At 39.1% G+C, this 22266-nt stretch overlaps 1 protein-coding gene and 1 long non-coding RNA gene across 4 annotated transcripts in view; both read left to right on the forward strand.

Annotated features, from left to right (window-relative positions):
* Nucleotides 1–721: 721 nt before the first annotated feature.
* card14 (caspase recruitment domain family, member 14) lies at nt 722–16419 on the forward strand. The gene is made up of 21 exons (XM_067584257.1): nt 722–3074; nt 3522–3659; nt 3746–4071; nt 4822–4980; nt 5090–5209; nt 5658–5783; nt 6917–7066; nt 7153–7275; nt 7849–7949; nt 8503–8558; nt 8796–8856; nt 9973–10189; nt 10274–10400; nt 10773–11013; nt 11109–11172; nt 11254–11374; nt 11470–11634; nt 12343–12461; nt 13013–13128; nt 14249–15834; nt 15956–16419. The coding sequence occupies exons 1-20, from the start codon at nt 2861–2863 to the stop codon at nt 14454–14456; spliced, it is 2952 nt and encodes a 983-aa protein (XP_067440358.1). The 5' UTR covers nt 722–2860; the 3' UTR covers nt 14457–15834; nt 15956–16419.
* Nucleotides 16420–16655: 236 nt separating this feature from the next.
* Nucleotides 16656–22266, forward strand: part of LOC137179521 (uncharacterized) — a 56754-nt gene continuing 51143 nt past the window's right edge. For all 3 annotated transcript variants that reach the window (XR_010927827.1, XR_010927826.1, XR_010927828.1), the window contains exons 1-2: nt 16656–17095; nt 20874–20941. This is a non-coding gene — a long non-coding RNA (uncharacterized lncRNA). The remainder of the gene's footprint in view (nt 17096–20873; nt 20942–22266) is intronic.

Genomic DNA, 22266 nt, shown 5'->3' on the forward strand with positions numbered 1-22266 from the left:
TGTTGTTATACACTAACCTTTGGTCCAAAACAATAGATGTACTAATTTATAATGAACTGATATGTGAATCGCATGGGACAATGAGACTAAGTAACATACTGCCCAAGCACCTGCAAGTTGTCCTGGGACACAGCACATCTGCTGTAAGTGACAGTGACATCATATGTGGCCACTAAGCCGTATGTGTGCAATGCTGTGGAACCGGCTCCTCAGATTACATGCTTGGCGTGAGCACTATCTTGTACTGTGTCTGTTAGGACTTTCCACAGCCCCCCGAGACACCCTACAGGCTGTCACTAGCAGTGGAAGCATTCTCACGCAGGCCCTGGAGCACAGACAAACAGCTAATACAAAGAACTCAGTCTTCTCTTACTCACACGAACCCAAATGTAAACTCTGACACACCCCATACCCCTCTCTAGAGTACAGTAAAGCAGCAACAGCAAAAGTAGCTTGCACTGAGCCAGCAGGACTTCCAAGATAACAGCACTATAAGAACTGGTCTTTTACAAATAGGTATAAATTCCTTATCATAGATAACAGACACTTCCTTGTAGTTAGATCCCTATTTTCATTATCTTAACATATGCTAATTTGAAAATAGCACTTATTTTGTGTTGTGCCATCTCTCAACTTCTCTGTCTCATTTTTTCAAAAAACTTGTCACTTTTTTAGTCAAATACTTAAATTAGTGCCAATCTAAATGATTGGCACTAATTTAAGTATTTGACTAAAATACTTAAATTGCTTCTTGGCTTCAGTCCAAGTCTTGCAAGGAGTAGGGCTCAGTTGTTAGGACTGGATCAATACCGTCATTAGCAGGTCCTTCCTCAGGCACCTGCATGATTATGACACTTTGGCAGTGCATGTGTTCTTAGTGCAAGTGACAATGGGAACACACCCCACTTTGTCTTCCCATGTTGATATTTAAACTGCAACTGCTTGTTAAACTTCTATTTTTAGTGTTAAATTGTCTTTTGTTGTTACATAATGTCTCTGCTGATCTTAAAACCATGTTTCTGGTTACAGTGTTATCACTGTTAAAAGTTAACTGTGTGAAATTCCTAAGCTGCCTTCAGTCACACTCTAACGTAAAAGTCGGTCATTCTCTAGAAGGCTTTGGTGTTGCATGCAACTTATTAGTAACTTATTAAGTATGTGTATCATATTCCCCCATAAAGTTTCTGATTTTGTGGTGGATAATTTTATATTGTAATTAACTGTGGTGTAATTACCACCTGTCCTGCAGCCAAATATCAAGGACCAGCTTTTATTACTGTTCTGTTTCCTTGTCTATTATCATACATGCTCTATGGGGAAATCCCTACTAGTGATGAGTTTTCCTGTCTGTATGAAATGTTATGACTGAGATAAGAAAGCACTGTGCTGTTGGCGGAGGCTGGTCAGTTTACAAAAAAGTGGATCATGTACTTTAGACAGCAGCACTTTTGAGTTTTGCAGAGGCATTGCAGGGTTGAGAGATTTATATTCTGTTACTCCTCTTTGTTGTAAATATAAATTTGGTGGAATATGCAGTGCTGAGCGCTTAAGTCATGCTGTTTGTGAGTTTAAAAGACTCCTTACCATTCTGCAGCATCAGCACCACTTCCAAAATCTTGCTTTCTAGTTGTTAACTGAAAGTAAGATTTTATCATTTTTCAAGGTGTAGCAACACATGCTTTGATGTTGTCCAGTGAAATTGCCACATAATTTTCTGAATCATAGTTTTTGCTCTTGAAACTTACTGGTACTTGCAAATTAATTCACCTCTAATTGTAACAACTTTCTTTGATCTTAATCATTCATTGGAAATACAGAAATGGTTCTGTGTATGTGAGACAGTTTGCATCACCTTTGATACACGCTCTAGATTAATGTTTATTAATGTTTAGTCAAAAATGTTTCCTTAATCTTTACAGATAAATTATACCCCTTAAGACTTCCCATTTCCATATTTCCTGTTGTCGGTGAGTTCAATCCGGACATCCTGCAAAGTCTTTATGCAAGTATATAATTTACAGTAGGTTGCCTTGATAGCGTCTATTTGTTTGCATAAACCCTTTACAGTACAGTAAACAGTATGTTCACACACAAGAGCAGTAATTTAGCTAACAGGATGAGAAACCCTTTGACCTCACACTGACAACACACACCAGCTACACTCCCTCATTTCCTTCTTTAAAGGAGGACTTTGCACTTCATGGCTCAGTGTTTGCTCTTGTCTGTGGTGTGGTATGTGTGTTTGCTTTACTGTGATTAGGAATTATTAAGGTGAACTCACATGTCATCTAATGTTACAGCGTTTGAGAGCCTTTGTACATTTACGCCATAGGCTGCCGCTTGACTCCATTCAACAAACATCTCATTAAGAAAAGCGAGGCAGAGGTTTGTGATGTGCATAGATATTGAATGAGAAAGCAAATGTTAAACAGCCACCAAAAGTGTGACTAGAAGAGGTAAATGTGTGGCTCACTTGACTAATGTTTTTTGAGTGTGTGTGTGTGTCTAATATGTGGTTTTGTGTGTGAGAGACTGTTTCAGGACCAGCCTGTGTTTGAGCAACACTCAGAGCCCTTTATTGCACCGCATCACAGAGGTCTTGTCTGACAGGTTTTCCTGCACACCCACACATAAACACACACATGCTTTGACACAAACACCCATAGGGCGTGGTTTGACTTGGCCGTTTTAAGTTTTTTTTTTTGCTCTTCAAGTCAGACTGCTGTTCGGTCAAGTTCCAGGAATGAGTTGGTGACAAGTGTATTTGCTGCTACGGGTGTGTTTTTGCTCCATCCGCACCAGCTGTGCCTGTCGTCTCAGCAGCAGCAGCAGGCTTTTTCACACACACAACACACTCAGGATGGCGGGGGAGTGTGTTCCTGAGGGTCCAAACCTGAAGGAGATGGGCGAGGAGGAACTGTGGGAATTGATTAATGACAACCGCCATCGGATCTCCTTGGGGGTGCGGCCGGGCACCTTGATTCCGTACCTGAGGCAGGCCAGGGTGCTCACCGAGATGGATGAGGACGAGATCCTCTCCTGCCACAACCTCACCAACCGCTGCATGAGAACCAGTGAGATTCTTGACGTTTTCAGTTAAAAGCCTATCCATGGCCTCATAGAGTAATGTAGTCAGCCTCAGATTGTTGACAACATGTAGGTTCTGCTTTGTCCTCTTTTACTGCACCTGGTTTGTTTACAATGACTGTATAGCGCATCACCAAGAGAAAAAGGAAATTCTAGTGACACCTGCAGTACTAACAATAAAAATTTATCAGTAAAATCAATATGCCTTGCCTCCTGACAGAGTCTGAGAGCATATCTGCATGCTTATTAACAAATTCTTCAAATCTTTAATTGTAGTTATTGCATAAAACTGTTGAAATGATAATGTTGCACTTTTGTTTCTGAAACAAGATGTTTCCCTGTAGTGGAACTGAATGACCTTATATTTTTAGATGAAATTTGTTTATTCAAAAGTTATAGTTGGAGTTATTGATAGTATCTTCTACTGTTTCTAGGCTACATGCTGGATCTGCTGAGGACCCAGGGGAGGAATGGCGCTGTGGCTTTGCTGGAGAGCCTGATGATCCACTACCCAACCTTGTACACCCAAGTCACTGGACGCAAGCCCAGCACTGAGCCTTCCACATTCAGCGGTCTGTGGCCCAAAGTCTTCCTGCATTTTGATGGAAAATGTATGTTTTTCTCGCTGTATGTCTGACTTGCATCACTCTCCTTGCAGGCCTGATAAAGTACTCAGAGTTGACGGAGTACCTGGTCAGAGCAGTAACCGGGATGCAGAAAGAGCTCCAGGAGGCGCGTTGCGAGGCTGGCAGAATGAGAGCACGCTGCACCACCCTTGAGTCAGAAATTGGGCAGATAATGGAGCAGGAGGAGAAGTCCAGATGTCTTCAGTCTGAAAATGAGCATATTCGGAGACACTTGTCTTCTTTGCAACGTGAAGTCACCAAGCTGAAGGATGAGAAGTGTGACTTGTATATGCGCTACACAGCAGCCATCGAGGAGAAATCAGCTGTGAACATGCGCCTCCATGACCTCAACCTGCAGGTCAGTGATCCTCACTTTCTAACTGTATAATTTCTTCTGTGGCTCTAGAGATGCGTTGCCTGAGAAAATTACATCACACTATTGAGTTGCATTATGGGAATGTATGATCCAGTATTTTTAGAGCATTGTGCGTTAGCTACTAAAAGTCAGAACATCTCGGTATCTTCATCATCAATTCTGGCCATTCTTTTTTAATCCATCTCAAGTTTCTAAACTTTTTTAAAGTGCAATATTACATGACTGCAGTACCCCTATAATCACATGACTGTGTGCAACGGTGTGTCATTCAAGAGCAGAGACAAATTCTTTTTTCTTTTTTTTTTACATACACATAGTTGATATTTCACATGGTAGTTACATTAATAATATTTGTTTCTGTCTGAATTATATTGTATATTGTATCAAATAAAACTATTAGTTATTTAATCAGTTCATTGATCAACAGTAAAAATATTTGACAGTAATTTTAATAATAGATTAATCGTCATTTATCAAGCAAACTTTAAACAGTCACAGCCTCTAAAATATGAGGATTTACTGCTTTTGTATAATTGTAAGTTGATTACATTTGGGGTTTTTGGACTGTCAGTGAGACAATAAAAACAATGTATGGATGGCAGCTTGGGCTGTGGTACAAAGTGATGGAAATGTTTTTAAATAAAGATTTTTAAAAACCCACAGATTAATCAATAGTGGAAATAATCATCAGTTGCAGCCCCATCAGCATTGTTTTGTCTTGTGTGGTGGCAGGTGTACCAGCTGCAAACTGAGCTGCAGAAAGCCTCAACGGAGAATGAGTTCCACAAGCGGCACTCGCTCAGGTGTGCTTCAACTCCTGAGACACCACAACTGCAAGAGGAGGTCAGGAGTCTGCGCTGCCAGCTGGCAAAGGCGGAAAAGCTGAACCCAGTGAGAATAATCACTTAATCACTCTGTGTTATTAGCAGATGTGTGTTACAGTGAAAGAGTCAGTAGTCACATGTGTCGTCATGTATTTTATCTGCTGTGTCCTTGTCAGGCTCGTCAGGACATCCTAGCCCAGGACCTGGCTGAGGCCATAGGTAGCCAGGTGGAGCTGGCAGAGCAGCTCAGGTGTTACAGAGGGGAAAATGAGCAGCTGCTCAGAGAGAAACAAGAGGTATTTGGGTGTGTTTTCTGTCTGTGTTGCAGTCATCATGGATCAATCATGCAAAGTCAGCCATATATCTGTTATGGAAAGTGCCCTTTTGAGCTTATCATGGTAATATTTAGCAGCCTACTGCTACACATTACCATGACGATCAGGTGCTTGACCAGTGGAAAGCGTCCAATTTTAGCAGTTTTCTGAGTAGCATTAGTACTAAAAATGTGCACTATGTAAAGACACCAAATAATATCAAAACTGAAAAAACCCATCCTTGTTGTTTTTTTGTTTGTTTGTTTTTTAATGGTAACACCATATAGCACCACTATCTATTTCAAAGAACAGTTTTTCCATGTGTAGCTTAGCATGAGCATTGACTTGCTCATCAGATTCTGTGTGTATCTGCAATGCATACCTAAAATCCCTGATGCCTCATTGGTGTAACATGTGTATTTGTGTTCAGCTCCTGGATCAGAAGGAATGCCTGAGCCTTCAGGTGCAGCAGCTGACCCTGGACTGTAACATGCACCAGCAGAAGAGCACCGTGATCCAGAACCAGATGAGAGAGCTGCAGGCAGAGAGAGACCTAGTAAGGAACTTATATCAGTCCAATTCCAAGAAGTATTTCATGTTTTAGAATGAATTTTTATGGCAAGCTCGGAAATGATCTTCCATCACATCATGTTTGTTTTTCCTTTCTGAAAAGGTGTAGTTATTTATGTCTCTTTGATAAGGGACCCTGGGTAAACTCTCTTCTACTGGAAACACTATTCCTTTTGTCATTGAACCTTTATGTTTACATAAACACTGTGTGTTTATGTGAGCGTTTTCACCTGCTGATGCCACCTGCTGCTGACGATTCATCTCATATTATTCATCTCAATCATTCTCCATTCACTCTTCTTAACATGACTTAGGATTTTCCTCAGTGAAGAATGAAATGAACAATCCACCCATACCCTAACAACTGTCAGGTGGTCACAAGCAAGTCACATAGCTGCCAGCTGCTCCATTAGAGCTGTGCAAGACTTCCGCAACACAAGACTGATAATGCTTGACAGCTCCTGGGTGTAATTACTGGTTCATGTATGATGTGTGACACACAGTCCATAAAATAAAGCTTAGAAAATTCCATAGTGCTGAACAATCCCACCTCCCAAATTCAAGAGACATTTGAGTTGCAACATGTTCTACCATAATCATCACAGTGTATTAAAGAATTAAGATGCCTGTAATTGAGATTGTAGCTTTAGTAAGAGAAGATATATATGCAGCACTTTTGCTCCAAAGTCACTGTCATGTTATGTAAGAGGTTTTCTATTATTCACTGTAAAACAATGAGAGACATATGACTCATTGTTTCTAACATAAGATTCTATCATGTATTGTTGCTGAGTTGATTTGTTCACAAGAATGTGTCAAAAAGCTGCCAGACCATAGAAAACATCCTGCATACCATTCACCATGGTGGCCGTAACACTAGCCTGGAATTATTCAAACAATCCCTGTATGAGACATGTGTATCTGCATTTTAAGTTACAGGTGGTGCGTGACGAGTTTGGTAACTGTGGTTGTCATGACATTTTGGTTTCTGCATGAGGCAGAAACTTGGCCTGATTGTGTTTAATGAATAAAAAAACTAGGCGTGTCTGTGCACAGTCGATTCTGTGTAAAATAAATGCTACGGTAACGGTATGGAATGGAATGGTAATGTGCTTCTAGGCGTACCAGTCCAGAGACGAGGCCCAGGCCATGATTGCCCGCATCCTGGCTGAGAAGGACACCCTGAGGTGTCAGTTGGTGGAGATCCAGGACAGGGTCTTCAGCCTGCAAGCCAATCGCAGCCCCAGAGAAAAACGGCAGAGCTCTGATGTAATTTCTCACACAAACAAATATGAGCACACAGACATACAGGAGGAATAATAATGTTAATGCCGTGCTTTATGTTTTTGTCAAAGGAGAGGGAGGTCAGCTGGGAGAGCCCGGGGTCCAGCTTTGAAGAATCCTCATTCCCAAATAGACGCAGGCTGTGCCGCATGGACGCAGTCAATCCCATGTCACGGAGTCCCTGCGATTCAGAGGTGTGTGTGTGTGTATGTGTGTGTGTAAGATCAGCCACAATGATTTTATCAGCGCTGGATATCAAACCTCATCCTTTCTGAATACTGACCACAATGTGTCCATGAAATAGATAAACTGTCAAGTTCTGCAAAATGGTATTGATTCTTGGTCCTGTTTACTTGTTCTTTGATCAGACTTTTTTTTTTTTGTTTTATTTTATATTTTGGTTTAAGTTTTTGGACAGCTTAAGTCTTAAGACAACATTAAACATTAAAAAGTTTGGCATATTTTCTTAAATGAAAAAGGGGTTTGTAGAAAAGTATGTTTTTGCTCAAACATTAAATGATATTATGATATTATATATGGTATTGGAAAAACCATATTGGTGATGGTCAAATGTCAAACATTAACCCATCCCTTGATTCTATATCTGCTTTTATCAGTTTGCATATTTTTTTCAAATTGATCATATTGTCAGATTTTCTTTTTTCCCTTTCATTTTTGAAATATATAAAGACATTAAAAGGTGATTTTTTTATATAGTACTGATTTGATGTTTGTGTGTGTGTATGTATCTATATGTATGTGTAAAGTATGAAGATACTGCAGCAAGTAGCATCAAATCCCGCAACGCAGAGCCTCCCAGTCCAAAGTCTCTCCGCAGAAGGAAGGAACTTCTACATGCAGAGAGCAGGTGTGTGTGTGTGTGTGTGTGTTCATGCTTTTATTTGAAAGTACAACATATGTTCCGAGGCTCTTGGCAAACTTTTACAGACACCCACCAGGGGGGAATATTTCAAGGTGTTATTGTCTTCTGCATTCCTTTCTGTTATCGTAACATGACGGGATCCAGTTTCTGGTGGATTATCAATTTACAGGAATAAGAGGGGCTTAGCCAGGATCAAACGATTCCAAGAAAGACACAAATAACTGCAATCAAAAGTCAATCATAGAACATATGCTGCAACAACCTCACATCTCTCAAGTCTTGTATTTGTTGCACAAGTGAACGTGTCAAAAGATTCAGCTTTGTCATCATTACGCTGTAATTATTCCTAACCATCAAACCAGTCTAACCAGATAGTTGTATCAAATTAAAAGCATATACTTATTTATTAAAGTTAACTCAGTATAATGTATGTACATCAGGATAAATGTGTGACTGTGTACATGGTTGTTTGTGCGAGAAGGAGACAGAGGAATCTGACACAGGTGCTCATGTAGCTGTTGTCTTTTTTCTCTTGTAGCTTGGAAACAGCGGAGACTGATTCTCTACTGGACGACTTTGTGTTCCTCACCAATGGTATGCATAGAAAACATATGAACTCTGTTTGTTTAAGTGATTGTGTGTGCTTCTGTTTGTGTGCGTGTGTGTCTGTGGGAGGATTTGCTGGTTTGCTGTTGTTTGGCAGGACCTTCATCAGCTATTGTGCAGTGATGACTCTTTTCCATGGCTGTAGAGTGACACATTAACTCTGACACGTTATTTCCGGGGAAACAACCTTGATGCCAAATCATTAAACAGCCTCTCTTTGTTTAGTGGGCAGTGAAGACAAACAGACACCAAAGCTTTCCTCTTCTAATGGCACCAGCGCTGACAGGTGAGGTGATCCACTGGACCAACATTGTTATAAATAAATTGTTTCATGTTACTTTGCCTTTTTGAGTAGAACAGATGGCAGTCTACCTGAATGTGGGTGACATACTGTATATTGATGGATGTGCATACTCTTAAGGTGAATTATAAATTTAATAGAGGGTAATAATAGTACTGGAGATTAATAATCAATAATCTACACTACTGAATGACGCACAACATCCAGTAAGAGCTCATAAAGTGCAGCCTGGAAGTAGGGCAGTGACAGATTAGTCATTGTTTTGGCTTTTTGCTCCACCATATTAGATTTAGAATGTAACAATAACTTTTTATTCATAGTCCATAGACTGTATATAAAATACAGACAAGGCAGAGTTTTTGGCCAACAGTTCAATCACCTCTCCCCAATCCAACAGAGTATGTGTTACATGTCTATGGGTCCTAGACTGTAGACAGTCTGACTGCAAAGGATTTGTATCCCAATAATAAATACGATGACTTTATTAAATTAAGTAACTTTAAGACAAGACTACGTAATTTTTGTTGAAGTGTAGCCACAAGTGACCATTACAGAATAAGAGTAAATGATAAAACAGAGTGTAACAACAACAAATTAAAGAAGATTCACAAAGTCTTAAGTTAGCTAACATTAGCCACCAGAACCTATTGGTCATACCAGACCGTTTCGGGCTTTAGCACCTCAAAGTGTACTGAACTATACAAGGGTGCATTTTATTGCTTATGGATTCAACTTTTTTTCTCTTTTTTTTTAATGAAAGGAAGATTGTATTATTGCTTCTTTCAAAAGTTACATAGTTTTAAATTGTTCAATACATTTGGGTCCTCAAAATTTCATGTGTTAAAAGAGCTACAACTCCTACGGTGTTATATGAAAGAACCGCAAATTAAAGCTGAGTGTTAACTATTAAACATTAACAATCCAATGTTCTAAAGTACAGGAAAAATGTGTCACTGTTCTACCACTTACAGAGTACATTGTCTTATCTTTAATGGATTAAGTATGAAGTAAAATGTTTCCTTTTCATAAAAGTAAACAATAATCTCTACAATGGTTAAAGTGTTCAATGAAACATTCCATCCTTTCTTTATTTCCTCTCAGTCTGTGTAGAACTTCAGCCCCTCCCTTCTTAATGCGTTCTCGGCCGAAAGCCATCCGGGTCAACGGCCGCGTCTTCACCATCTGCTTCCAGGGGGAGGCGCTGCTCAGCCAGCTGGCAGTGGTGGGAGGCAATAAGACCGGAGTGTTTGTGCACCAGGTGACAGAAGGGAGTGCTGCACATACTGTTGGCATCAGCCCTGGGGCACAAATAGTGGAGGTAAGTGGAAGTGTGTTTTGGATCACAGTACTTGTATTCATCTTGCCTGCTGTGAGTTTTTCTCATCATACTGTTGCTCTGCAGGTGAAGTATGAGCAAAACCAGAAGGCTCTTAGGATGCTGCTGGAGGATTCCACTTTAGAGGAAGCTATGTGGGCTCTCGGCCAGGTCACAGGCCTCTGCCACCTCTCCCTCCGACCCAAGCAAGATGGTTCGTCCCACAGCATGTACCTGAAACATTTTTAATGAGACACCTTAAATAAAACAAGATGGTTTGTCTCATTATGAATCATTTCTACAGCATTTAAGTGAAGACGACACATCTCACTCTGAAACATTTGTCTGTTCTTTAAGCCACAATTTTAATTATTAATTAATTAATTAATAACAGATAATTCTGTTGGGTGTGATGGGTGGATATTTTATTTCAAAACAGTAGCAGTATAATTGATTTTTGATAAGTATGGGCCTAATGAAGACTAGGAGTCTAATTCTGAACAGATTAGATCATATGTAAATCATTTATAAGATAGAAATTATAAAGGGGCTTTAGTTCAAGTGTTCTCCTTTGCCTGTTGTTCAGACTATGAGGCGCTGCTGCACCAGTTGCAGAACAATGTGATGTCATCAGGAGACTCCTTCTACGTGCGCGTCAACATGTCCCTCCTTGCTGGCCCCAGCGGAACCCTGGCTGTGTCCTGCAACGACATCCTGCACGTGACCAACACACGACCTGCTGGCACCGAGGACTCATGGCACGCCTGCCAAGTTCACCCCTGTCAGCTTCTGGACCTCCAGAGTGGAACCGTACCCAACTATTACAGGTAAATACACTGACGAAGAATAACGACATGAGAAATGAAATCACCACTCACAGTACTTTAAACTGTTTTTGTTTCATGATTTTCTGATGTCTCAGGGCACAGCGACTTCTGATTCGAGCAATTGAAGATATGAGTTTTCAAACAAAGAAGTCTCAAAAGGTACGAATAATTTAATTACTGCCACCCAGTGACCCCCATTAACATTTTCACAGCATTCACAATATTCCTCTTCTTCACCAGGCGGGACGTGTTGTGGCTCAGAATCAACAGAAGGCAGTGAGGATTGTCAGCACGGGGCGCCAGGGCAGGAACGCACTGTGGGTCAGTGTGGAGGATGAACAGACCAAGAGCACTGAGTCAGGTACCAGAACAGTCACAAAAGTACAAAAGTACTCTGCTTTATTTCTTCTTGAATCTGCTGTGACATTTGTTTGATACACATTCTTTCCCATGTAGGAGACACATCGGCACCTAGAAGTTGTGTAACCCTCATGCCCTACTCTCTGGTCACTCCACACTACCCACCCGTCTGCAGGCCCATCCTGCTGCTGCCCACCGTTCTGGGACGCATGTTGGACAAGAAGCTGGGAGGCTGGCAGGGCTTTCAGCTCTGTGAGCCCGGTAAGAGAAACTCTGTTGTTATATACTGAAATGCAACCTTGTGCATTCATATTTCATATCTTCCTCCACCTGAACGCATGCCATTGAAGTCAAAAGTTTCAATATAGAACAGAGACACACTTTCCTGAGCTGGCAGATCAGTCTTGATGGATCACATGTTTTATTAAATAGCATCTCTGTATCTCTTCCTCTAGTTCCGATTTCATGCTGTAATAGAAGTATGTTTTGCTGCCTTAATAAACAACCAATCTCGTGCTGTACAGAGTTAAATACTTATGGGTTTGTCTGTTGCTGAAAGCCAGGAAGGAAATAAACTTTAAGAATAAATAGTAGTAAAAAATGATTGAGGCTATAAAGACAGTGAATGCTAGTCAGTGGTCCCTGCAGTAATAATAATAATAAAAAATTTGATAAGACTAGGTATACGACTAGGATATTTACAAGAAGAAAAACACAGGATATATGAGAGAAAGTCAAGTAAAGTTTAAGATAATACGCCAAATTAAAAATAGATAAATAGATCAGAGATAATGCAATTACTGGAGGTAAAATGCTTAATTTTCATGTAAAGCTTGAAAGAAAATAATGATGTTCACGATTTTTCTTTCATGACCTTATTATATCAATTTATATATGTAATCTTTCCTTCCCATCACTGTCTGTTTCTATTTCCACTCCTTCCCTTGTTTTCTCCCTCCCTTGCTGCAGAGGCATTGAGCTCCAGTGAGCACGCAGCTCGGCTGCAGAGGTCTGAGATCCTAGAGGAGTGTGAGCAGGGAAGAAACTGCTGCTACACCCTGCAGAGTGTCGAGAAAGTCATGAAGAAGGTCAGAGCTTTCAACATGAAATCAGAGTTTGTGATGGCTGGGGACTCAAGAGTGGGGCTTAGTAACTAGTGGTGTGAAAGAGGGTGGGAAGGACGTAAATGGCTATTATGGCTCTCTGAAAAGTTCAAAAATACGCCTACTATCACCTCTAAAGCAAATTAATACGCTGTATCTTCTTTGTTTAATGAAATGAAATAAGTTGTGATTTTACGGGGAATTGTATATGCAGTAAGAATTTCTTGGCGAGTAGTGTCCAGAGGCAGTGACTTTCTAGAGTCCTGTGACCAGGCAACCAGCGGAGACTCCTGCCTGCTATTCACCAGGAAATAAGTAGTGGCAAACTTTGGAGAGAATCAGGGTAGCTATTGCTAGACTCCCAGCATTAACTCACAACCAGCTAACACACAGACGTGAGAGTGATATCAGTCTTCTTTTCTGTTCAGCCAGAAAGCAAATAAACATACTTCCTCTTTTCTGAATGTCTTTAAATCATGGTTATTTAAAAATCTCTTTTTACCCATATTCCATCTTTTTGCCTCCTCATTCTGTAGGGAATTCACTGTGTTCTGCCGCTGGGACTGGACTGTGTCCGTCGTCTGCACAGGGCTGAGATATTCCCTATCATCATCTTTATCAGACAGTCTGCACGTAGTTCTCGTAAACTGAGGTAAATTCTCTTCATTCTTCATACAAATGCTGACAGAGTTCACCTCGTTGCTCAGGACTCTGATATCACATTTAGATAATCTCTGTAAAGTACAGGAATGTGTTCTTAGCTGAATGTGAAACTGATCACCTCATGTTATCTCTCACCTCACTGATGTCTCATCTCATATTTCTATTGTTGCAGAAACGGATAAATTTAGACATTAACTTTCCACTCAGTTCCAGAATAGATACTGACATGCAGTTACACATCAGGTTGTGTGAAATAAGAGAGTGTAAATCAAACACTGAAAACAATTACTCATGATCACTTGTTACATATACAATAATTAATAATAATAGGTATACAATAATTCTTATGATCTCTTGTGTCACTCATTGCCTCTGTTTCCAGTTTCAGGCAGTAATGAAGGTTTGTTTTGCACAACAGATCTCACATTGTATGTTGTCAAACATTTGATGTGTTTGTCTTTTGCTGCAAACCAGGAAGGAAATAAACTCTGTGACTAAATAGTAATAAAAAGGAGAGAGGCTATTAAAACCCTACCTTAGACGTCCTTCTCGTCCATGTTGCATCCTTTAAATGCATTACATGAAATGCTCAACTTTAAAGACAAAATCCACCCTTTATTGCACTGTTACATATCATGACGTTGTGGTATTCAGTATATTTCAGTAGTTACATTGTCATTAAATCTTGTAATTTACTTTAATCTCACATTTCCCTGATTGATATTCAATCAAAAAACAGGCTTACACTTTTAATGAACAGCCTCTGATTATAAGTTGAATAATCAATAGCACCAGAGCAGCAATACATGTTTTTTTCCACCGAAGAAAAACAAAACAGTTACAGTATGTCCTCTTGTGGCTGCAATGGGTTATGTTCAACCTGCACCTAGAAGGAAGCCTGTTTTTTTTATTCAAAACCTAATGTCCAATATTTTAGATAACTGAATAATTTGGTTTTGTCAAACTCAATTGCAGCTGTACAATGTAGAAATATACTGTTATGATGTCGCATTGTCTACATTAGAACTATGAACAAAAATCAAAAACACAAAATTGGATCCAAAAAATGATGTTGTAGTTTCATTCTGTCTTTCTACCAACACTTCCAGGTCAAAGCTGCAGCGCCACGGCCAGTCAGAGGAGCAGCTGCTGGCGTGTTCAAGGAGCGAGGAGCCCCTGCTGGACAAGCTGCCATGTCTGTATCACAGCGTGGCTTCAGACTCATGGTGTGACCAGGCCTCCTTGCTGACCAGCCTGCGTACCATCATCTGGGAGGAGCAGAAGAAGATCGTCTGGGTGGAGCCTGACCTGTGGTGAAAGGCAAAATAGAAAAGAAAAAAATCTTAGAAAACACAGAAGATAAGAAAAATAATAAGAATTTTAATTTATTAAAGGGCTTTTTTGTCAACAGTATATATTGATAATAATATACACAAGCTTTACAAGCTTTATTTTTGTAAACACAGGTATGTATCTATGATACTTATGAGTAACTGGGTGAATGCAGGACTCTCATAACGTGCTATATACATTTTAACAGCTGCATCATTCTTTATTGTACCCAGACTTGTTTTTGACTTTGTGTGTTGCCTCTTTTAGAGGCATTTGTTTAAAACAAACACAGGTGTAAGGTCAAATGTACTTTTATCGTGAGGACATTTATTATAAGTATGTACTGTATCTCTACAATATGTTGTAGATAATTTCTCCCACTATGAGGGACTTCTTTTTATTGATGTGCCATAACCATTTCTTGTGCTTAATTGGAATTCTTTGCTTCATGTTTCCATCAGATGTTTTAAACTCAGTGTGCATAAAATGTGATGATTAAGAGAAAACAATAAAAATATATAATTGTGTTCCAGTGTTAGCACTGTGGACCAAAATTCGACAAAATAATTGGTATAACTGCATTTAGAGCATACACTTATGTTATTTTGACACAAAGGATTTGTTTCCAAAATCCTCTTCTAGATAATAATTAGAAATTTAACTTACTGGTCAGTAAACATCAGTGACCATTTTCTGTTCTTCCACAACAGATTTACAGGTTTTTAGACTAAACTTTTCTGACATGAGTGAATATTTGGTCTATGTTCATTAAAGTTTGAGGCTCATAATATTCATGTAATATTGCATTGTGTCATTGTTACTATTTTCACAGCCTGTTTTATGTGTTTTTGTGTCAATTTTTAGATGACTGAGTTTTCAAAAACTAGAAAATGTAAATTCAGTTGAAAGCAGCTGAAAGATGAAAAGGTTAAGTTGGAAAGATTAAAACAGTTTGATTGATCAGAAAAATAAAGCTTTCAAAAGTTTTTCACTCTCCAAAGTTCTAAGATTAATATCTGTCTTTCTGTATTTTCAAAATACCTCAGGTGGAATCAGTTCAGGCTTTAATGAAGAGAGGAAACATTTCTACAAAAAGTGTACAAAAAGAGTGAGCAAGGTGGACAAAAACTGAATATTAATTATTAATAGTACTGTAACATTCAATTCCCATATATTTTACTTTCAAGAAAAATGTGAGAAATGTATATAAGTTTAAAGAAAAACATGTATACATGTTACTGTCATTATCTTTTAAAATATATTGTTCATCTGACAGTTCTAAGTGAGCACAAGACAGCACAAACTACACTATGCACAATGTGTTCCAACAAAACACAGATGATACCAAAAGAGAAAAAGAAAGGTAACTTGTGCCTACACTGCTGAGCATCTCATTTGTGAAATATTCTTGTAAATATTCTGTATCCTGACTGTCACTGTAAATTATATTTGTGTATGAATGTTATTTTCTTGGTTATGTGAAGCTTATGGACCAGCTGCATGTGAGGAGGGCAAGAACGTGTTGTTTCCTGGAAAGACTGTGGCCTCTAAGATCTGCGTGCCTGCCACATCTTCATTTGAAGCTCCCAGTCCGTCTACGCATGGAAATCCTGAACAATGGGGTGTCTACTTGCTGATAGGCATCTGGAAAGCAGAGCAGGAGAAGTCCAGCCCTCCACACCAAAGGGAGAAGAAAAGACTGAGTTCACCCTCTGAGACCACTGCCTACAGTAGGCACAGTACTCCACTTCACAAGCAGAGACCCCGCTGTCCCCACTCAACTTCCAAAAACAGAGGGAGGGCAGAGGTGCAGCTCTCCCTGAGTTCAAGAGATGTAAAACTGCAACAGACTGTCCTGTCAGAGCCAGCAGAGGCCCTAAATACAACAGTGATCTAAAGCCCAAATGATGCAACATGAATCCTCTTTGAATAAAATCTGTAAATTTGATATGGTGAGTTTATGGGTTGGTTTTAAAGGGGCATAATAACAAGTTCTGTGGCTAAATATGAGGTGTAATTTTATGTACCTAGTCTATTGGGATTTTGATTTATAATTAGACAGAATGTTCAATGTTCAAATATTATTATAACCTAAATGAGATTTGAAAAATGTGAAACTTGTCTGGTCTAATGTACAAAAACAAAGACTCCAAAACACACAGTAACTTCAGTTGTTTTCTTACCATATAATTTGTTCCCAACATACTGGTGAGTAAACAAAACTTAAGGAAAAACTTCTGCTCTTCCACAATCTTCATTTATGATGATTTTATCTTTTAATTGCTCATTTTATTGAAGCAGTTAAAAGTCCAATCTTCCGTCTTTATATTTTACATTGATAATCATATTTCCATGTTCTGTCAACGCCTCAGGTGCGACCAATTTAGGCTTTAATTAAGAGTCAGCGGCGCGTGCGTATTTTAGGTGTTTTTATTTTGAGCTGCGTCACCACAAGAGGGAGCAAAATGGAAACAGAAGATTTCACGCAACATTAATTTTAAGGAAGACCCCACAGTATGGCGCCTACTGTATGCCCGCGTTTGGTGTATTTAATGTCAATATTATTAACTTTCTCCAAACACTGTGACACAGTTTCACCTGGCTGGAGCTGCACGGAGAAACAGGTGAGATAACACCTGCTAGCTTAATTGGACTGTGTTTGTTCTGTAAACTGGCCGAAAGTAGCCTATTTCAAGTAAATTTGTGGAAGGGATTAAATAGTTTACTGTAGCCAAACTGAATGTCAGTGAAACGGTTTTTTCAGATCCGATAATTTCATTTTAGCCTTCAGCTCTGCAGGTGATTGACAATTAGCCCTCCAGCCTTAACTCAAACCTCTCTAACGTTTCCATCTAACTCACATTGAGAAACAAGAGGAGCAGAACATTGTAATAACCCTACAATGTCCCTGTGCGTGGTAGAATATTTAATTCAAATTATAGCCTATTAAAATTCTATTTGTAGTTTAATGTAATAAATCGCATATTTCTTGGATTGAATTACATTTTTCTACAGTTTTTCACAGGCTCCATCTGTTCACTCATTCTCCGCATGTACTGAAAAACGTGGACCGCAAATATGTATTTAGCCATGAATAGCCCAAGTCAAGTACAATGAGGTCGCTGTATACTCATTATCAAGCACTACAGGAAATGTCTGCGTCTATTGTAGCAGTTTCAGGCTACAGTACATTTTGAAAGTTAGGTCTATACTCCATAAATGATATGTAAAGCGCTTTACAGTGAGGTATACTTGTATATAAAGGATTATATAGAATTTGTAAATTATAAATGGTTTGTAAGCTGTAATGATTTAATTAAATGTTAGTAAATCATTTCCCAATGCTTTACAGATCATACATACATTATAGTAATGTTTAGGTTGCCATGTTAAGAGCCTTATCATTTTTATCTTTTAGTTTATGTAAGGATCCTTTTGTTCTCAACCTGGCTACCCAAAGTGTTTTCGTACATCATAAGGGATTATTACTAATTTGCAAATGATAAATACTAATTAACAGTAAGTCATTAGTTAAATTTATAAACCTTGTAAGTATGCATGCCTTATTGTAAAGTGGTACGCACATGGAGGAAATAATTAGTCCTTGGAACTTAAAAGTAAAAGAATCCTTAATCAGCTGCAGCTCACATTTACTGATTGAGAATCATTTGATAGCTGAAAGCAGTGCCATGACCTTCAGCTGCCTCAGGGGGGAGGCAGAGAGAAATGAATGTCAGTAAGAGGGAGTGGTTGAGAGAGGAAAACATGGTTCCTACTGAGAGAAGGAAGAGCAGGGGGAGATGAGAGGGGACAAATTTGATTTCTGACCACAAGCCCAAAGCACCACTGTCTTTCATCAGACTATCATGCTGTTTCTGTGGCTGTTTCCCAGCTCTTGATTTTACTGCCTGTGTGTACTGGGCAGCAGAAAACAAGGATAATCAATGCTCCCCACACCCCCTACCATCACACCCCCCTCTTTTATCTGGTGGTGATTATTGACTGGATCTGAAGGATTTTTTTAAGACTTCCACTGAATCAATTTCCTCTCCTGGAAGACGTTTTTGGCTCCATCAGAGTCCAAAACCCCAAACCCTCCCTCCTGTTGCTGGGAAACCACTCCAGTGATTTGTGTGTTGTCAGAGTGCATTATAGACAGTGACACACACACACAGACAGAGAGAGGGAGAGAGAGAGGGAGGTAGAAACCTTGGCTGGCTGGAGAAAGGGGTAAGAAAGAGAGAGAGGGATGGGGGTTCAAAAAGAAAAATGATTATATGCATCTACTCTGGCTCCCTCTTCGTGTACTGTCTCTTTTTTCAAACACACACACACATACACACTGCATACTACACTGTAGGGCTAGATTAACATGCTTTGATTCCCCTGTCTCTCTCTCCCTCACTCACTCGCTCACTCTCCACTGGCATTTTAACTGGGTTCAGTTTCAGCTTTTGGGATTAAAGGAATGAAGAATGTGTTTGGCAGCAAAACTGTTGGGAAGAATATTTGATGTTTAATTGATAGAGGTTGGATGTCAGAGCAGAAGACTTGTTATTTACAATTACCCTAAATCACACTGTGTGTGTGTGTGTGTGTGCGCATATCTGTCTGTCTATGACCATATCTGTGTGAGATTTACAGGCAGGAGCCGTGTCTTTGTGCACTGTAAGTGTGAACGCTTTCATCCTACAGTCAGAAACGCCTTTCGCTGCCAAATTCTTTCCTCCTTGATGTGAGAGTTAAACTGTCACATTAATTAAAAACAATAGGGCCATCTTGAGCTCTGCTCAGTACATTTCTTATACCTCAATAATAAATTAAAATAGAAAAAAATAAAAAAAATTGTTACTCACCAGCAGTAACTTGAGTTGCAGTACGTGAGCATGTGAGTTTTTGTCGAGGATTTTATGTGTGCAATAGCATGAAAATGGCTTATGTCCTATTTCGGCTGCAGTTTTAGGAACAAATACACTGTGGCTTAAAATTTACAATTTGCAACAAACATGTAAACTTTGGGTTTTATTTCGAAATAATTGGTGCATTATATTTTTTCTTTCCTGTTGCCATTGGTAAGCAATTAACACCTTTCGCTTCCACCAACTCATACACATGGTGCACCCACACAGGTGTTTTCACTTATTTAGCCTGATTAGAGCTTCTGTCAGGACTGTGTCTGCATTTACAGACTGTGCTTGAGAGACCTGTCCCCATCTGTGTATGAAATCATTTCCTCTTTACTGTATAAATGACTATATTTAAGGTCCACCATGTTACTTGAATGTTGGGATTTCTCAAAACATCACACAAAGGAATGAAAAAAATGTGTGCCCATGGCATTTATAACGGTTTCTACTAACAATCCCACGATACAATACGTCACATTTTATAGATAATAATAGTATTGTAACACTTCACCTGTCAGTGATGACACAAAAGGACTAATAAGTGTCCAAAATCAAATTAATTCTCACCATAGCGTTTGAGGGAGAACTGAATAAGGGAGTGATTTTGGACTCACCGCCTGACAAAAGCAGGTATAGAATTAAGGTAATACTGTAGATTTATTTAATTTGATAAACATTCAAGCCACATGGACTAATTGATTTATTTATTAATATAAGTTTTTGGTCTTATTGAAGTGGAACAGCTACAAACACAACATTGATATGTTATCACTTAATAAAGTTTTCATGGCAATGATTGTCTGTTTACAGACACAGAGCAACATTAGCCTTCATTTGAGTCGTTTGGAGTGTTTCTGGAAACGTGGCAAATGTAAATACAATATTCAGTCTCCTTTTAGCCCTGTGACTAACTTATAAGGGAAATATCACTCTCTTTCTTCACCAGCTAGTCGCTTACTTTGTCTGTCTGCTGTTTGGTTCTTGGCAGGAAGTGTACAGTAGGTTTATCAGAGCTTTTTCATTGAAAACAGCTGCCCGCTGCATATAGAAACATTGTTGATGAGTGAGGAGTCCTGGGCTGGAAACCAAAACAAGGGGCTAAAAGAGGTTGAAAACTCAGTAGATCTGAGTGGGATAGCAGAGTTGGTAATGATTATCATGTGGTTTTGTAACTGCGAGTTACACCTTTCACATTACACAGAGTCATTTGATCTATTGTTAATATGAAAATTATTAACTCATTTATCAATTAGTGTAGCTTTAAAGGGTTTGCGAAGAAGCAGTTTCACACAACACCAGATAAAACTGGCCAGAAAGTCATTTGCGTCACACTTCTCACTGAAAAATCCAAACTGCACTGCTATGTACTGATAGTTATGGTAATTTAGAGTCATTTCAAAAATGCAGAAATGTTGTTGAACTCATTCTTGAATTGTGTTGTTGTTCTTGGGGATGGAATCTAAAACTAAAGTAGAAATTTCTTCTCTCCTCACAGAGTGGTGACCCTCTGATGACCCTGCATGGTGTGAAAGACGTCACATAGGAGTGGCTATAAACCCATGTGTGAGTCTCTCCAGGCAACACAAACACACACACACACACACACACACACACACACACTCTGTTCAGTCAACAGTTTCTCAGTGTACAACAGCAGTATCAACAGTCAATCCAGCATCTATCATCAGTGGCTTTTTTTGAGCCCTAAAGACATGCACGTAGCCTCGTGGCACAGACCAGGTAAAACAAAAGGTGTGTACCCTTGTGTTTGATCACAAAGGTATATATCAAATGTGACATTGCAGTGACCAATAATACACACTCCAGTGTGATTGCATTGTACTTGAAGCAGTGATGTAAAGAACTGAGAACTGAGGTCAAGGCTTCATTCTACATGATTCTGCTGTTAGTGGTAATCATCACAGTAATTTTCATAGTACTACAGTGTTACAAGTATAATAGAGACGACATGAATACACCTGAGACATAATAAGTATGACCCTCAAGGACAGAACGCATACAAGATGGTAAAAGCACAAGTATCAAAAGACATTCACTGAAAATCCAGAAACACAACACGCATCAAAATACATGCAAGAGTAAACACACAAATATTGTGTTAAAATCTAGACACAATGCAAATTTCAAAACACAAAAAACAGAAACTGACGTTACTCTTCATTACCTGCTTGTGTTTGTTTCTAGGAGCAACAGTAATTAAGAATAGCCAAATTGCTAATGTGTGACTGCTTATTCTGTCACTTTTTTGTCGCTCATGTAAAATGGATTGTAATCACCAATAACCTGATTATTGTATTATTTATGTAAATGTAGCCCGTTTCTGAGATTGAACATACTGAATGGGAATGTGTGCACCACTTAAAATCATCTAACATGCATAATCATCTGCTACAAATATGCACAATAGATTGTGTTTTTGATGCATAAGCTGAAAAAACTGATTGCGTTACACTGATGTCTGTTTTTCAGGTTACTAGTATAAAAACTGCTGTGTTCTTGTGTTCAAGCAACTATAGGCATAAGATGTCATCAGACGGTCAGGAATATTTATTATAGACATAAAAGTAAATGTGGATATAAAAACTGAAATCTGTAACTTCCAGTATGTCACCATGTAGTGACTGGTTGACAAATATGGCTTGTGTTGTTGTGTTGAATTGTGTTGAACTCGCTGTTTATCATCAGTCAACCACAAAACTTATAAAAATACAGCGTGGAAAGTGTGACACTACTAAGCTTTTGTTTAATATCAGTATGTGAAAATAGACACATTGTATGTAAAATGTAGCTTTTAGTGCACTGTTTTCTCTGAATGGATTTTATTGGAATCATCACCTTGAACCTGCCATGACAAGTCCATCAGTCTT

The sequence above is a fragment of the Thunnus thynnus genome, chromosome 3, assembly GCF_963924715.1.
Source record: "Thunnus thynnus chromosome 3, fThuThy2.1, whole genome shotgun sequence".
NCBI lineage: Eukaryota > Metazoa > Chordata > Actinopteri > Scombriformes > Scombridae > Thunnus > Thunnus thynnus.

Coding starts and splice junctions, on each gene's coding strand:
- card14 (XM_067584257.1), top strand. CDS start 2,861: ATGGCGGGGGAGTGTGTTCCTGAGGGTCCAAACCTGAAGGAGATGGGC. Junction 8,857..9,972: donor AATGGCACCAGCGCTGACAG/GTGAGGTGATCC, acceptor ATTTCCTCTCAG/TCTGTGTAGAACTTCAGCCC. Junction 11,375..11,469: donor GACCAAGAGCACTGAGTCAG/GTACCAGAACAG, acceptor TTTCCCATGTAG/GAGACACATCGGCACCTAGA.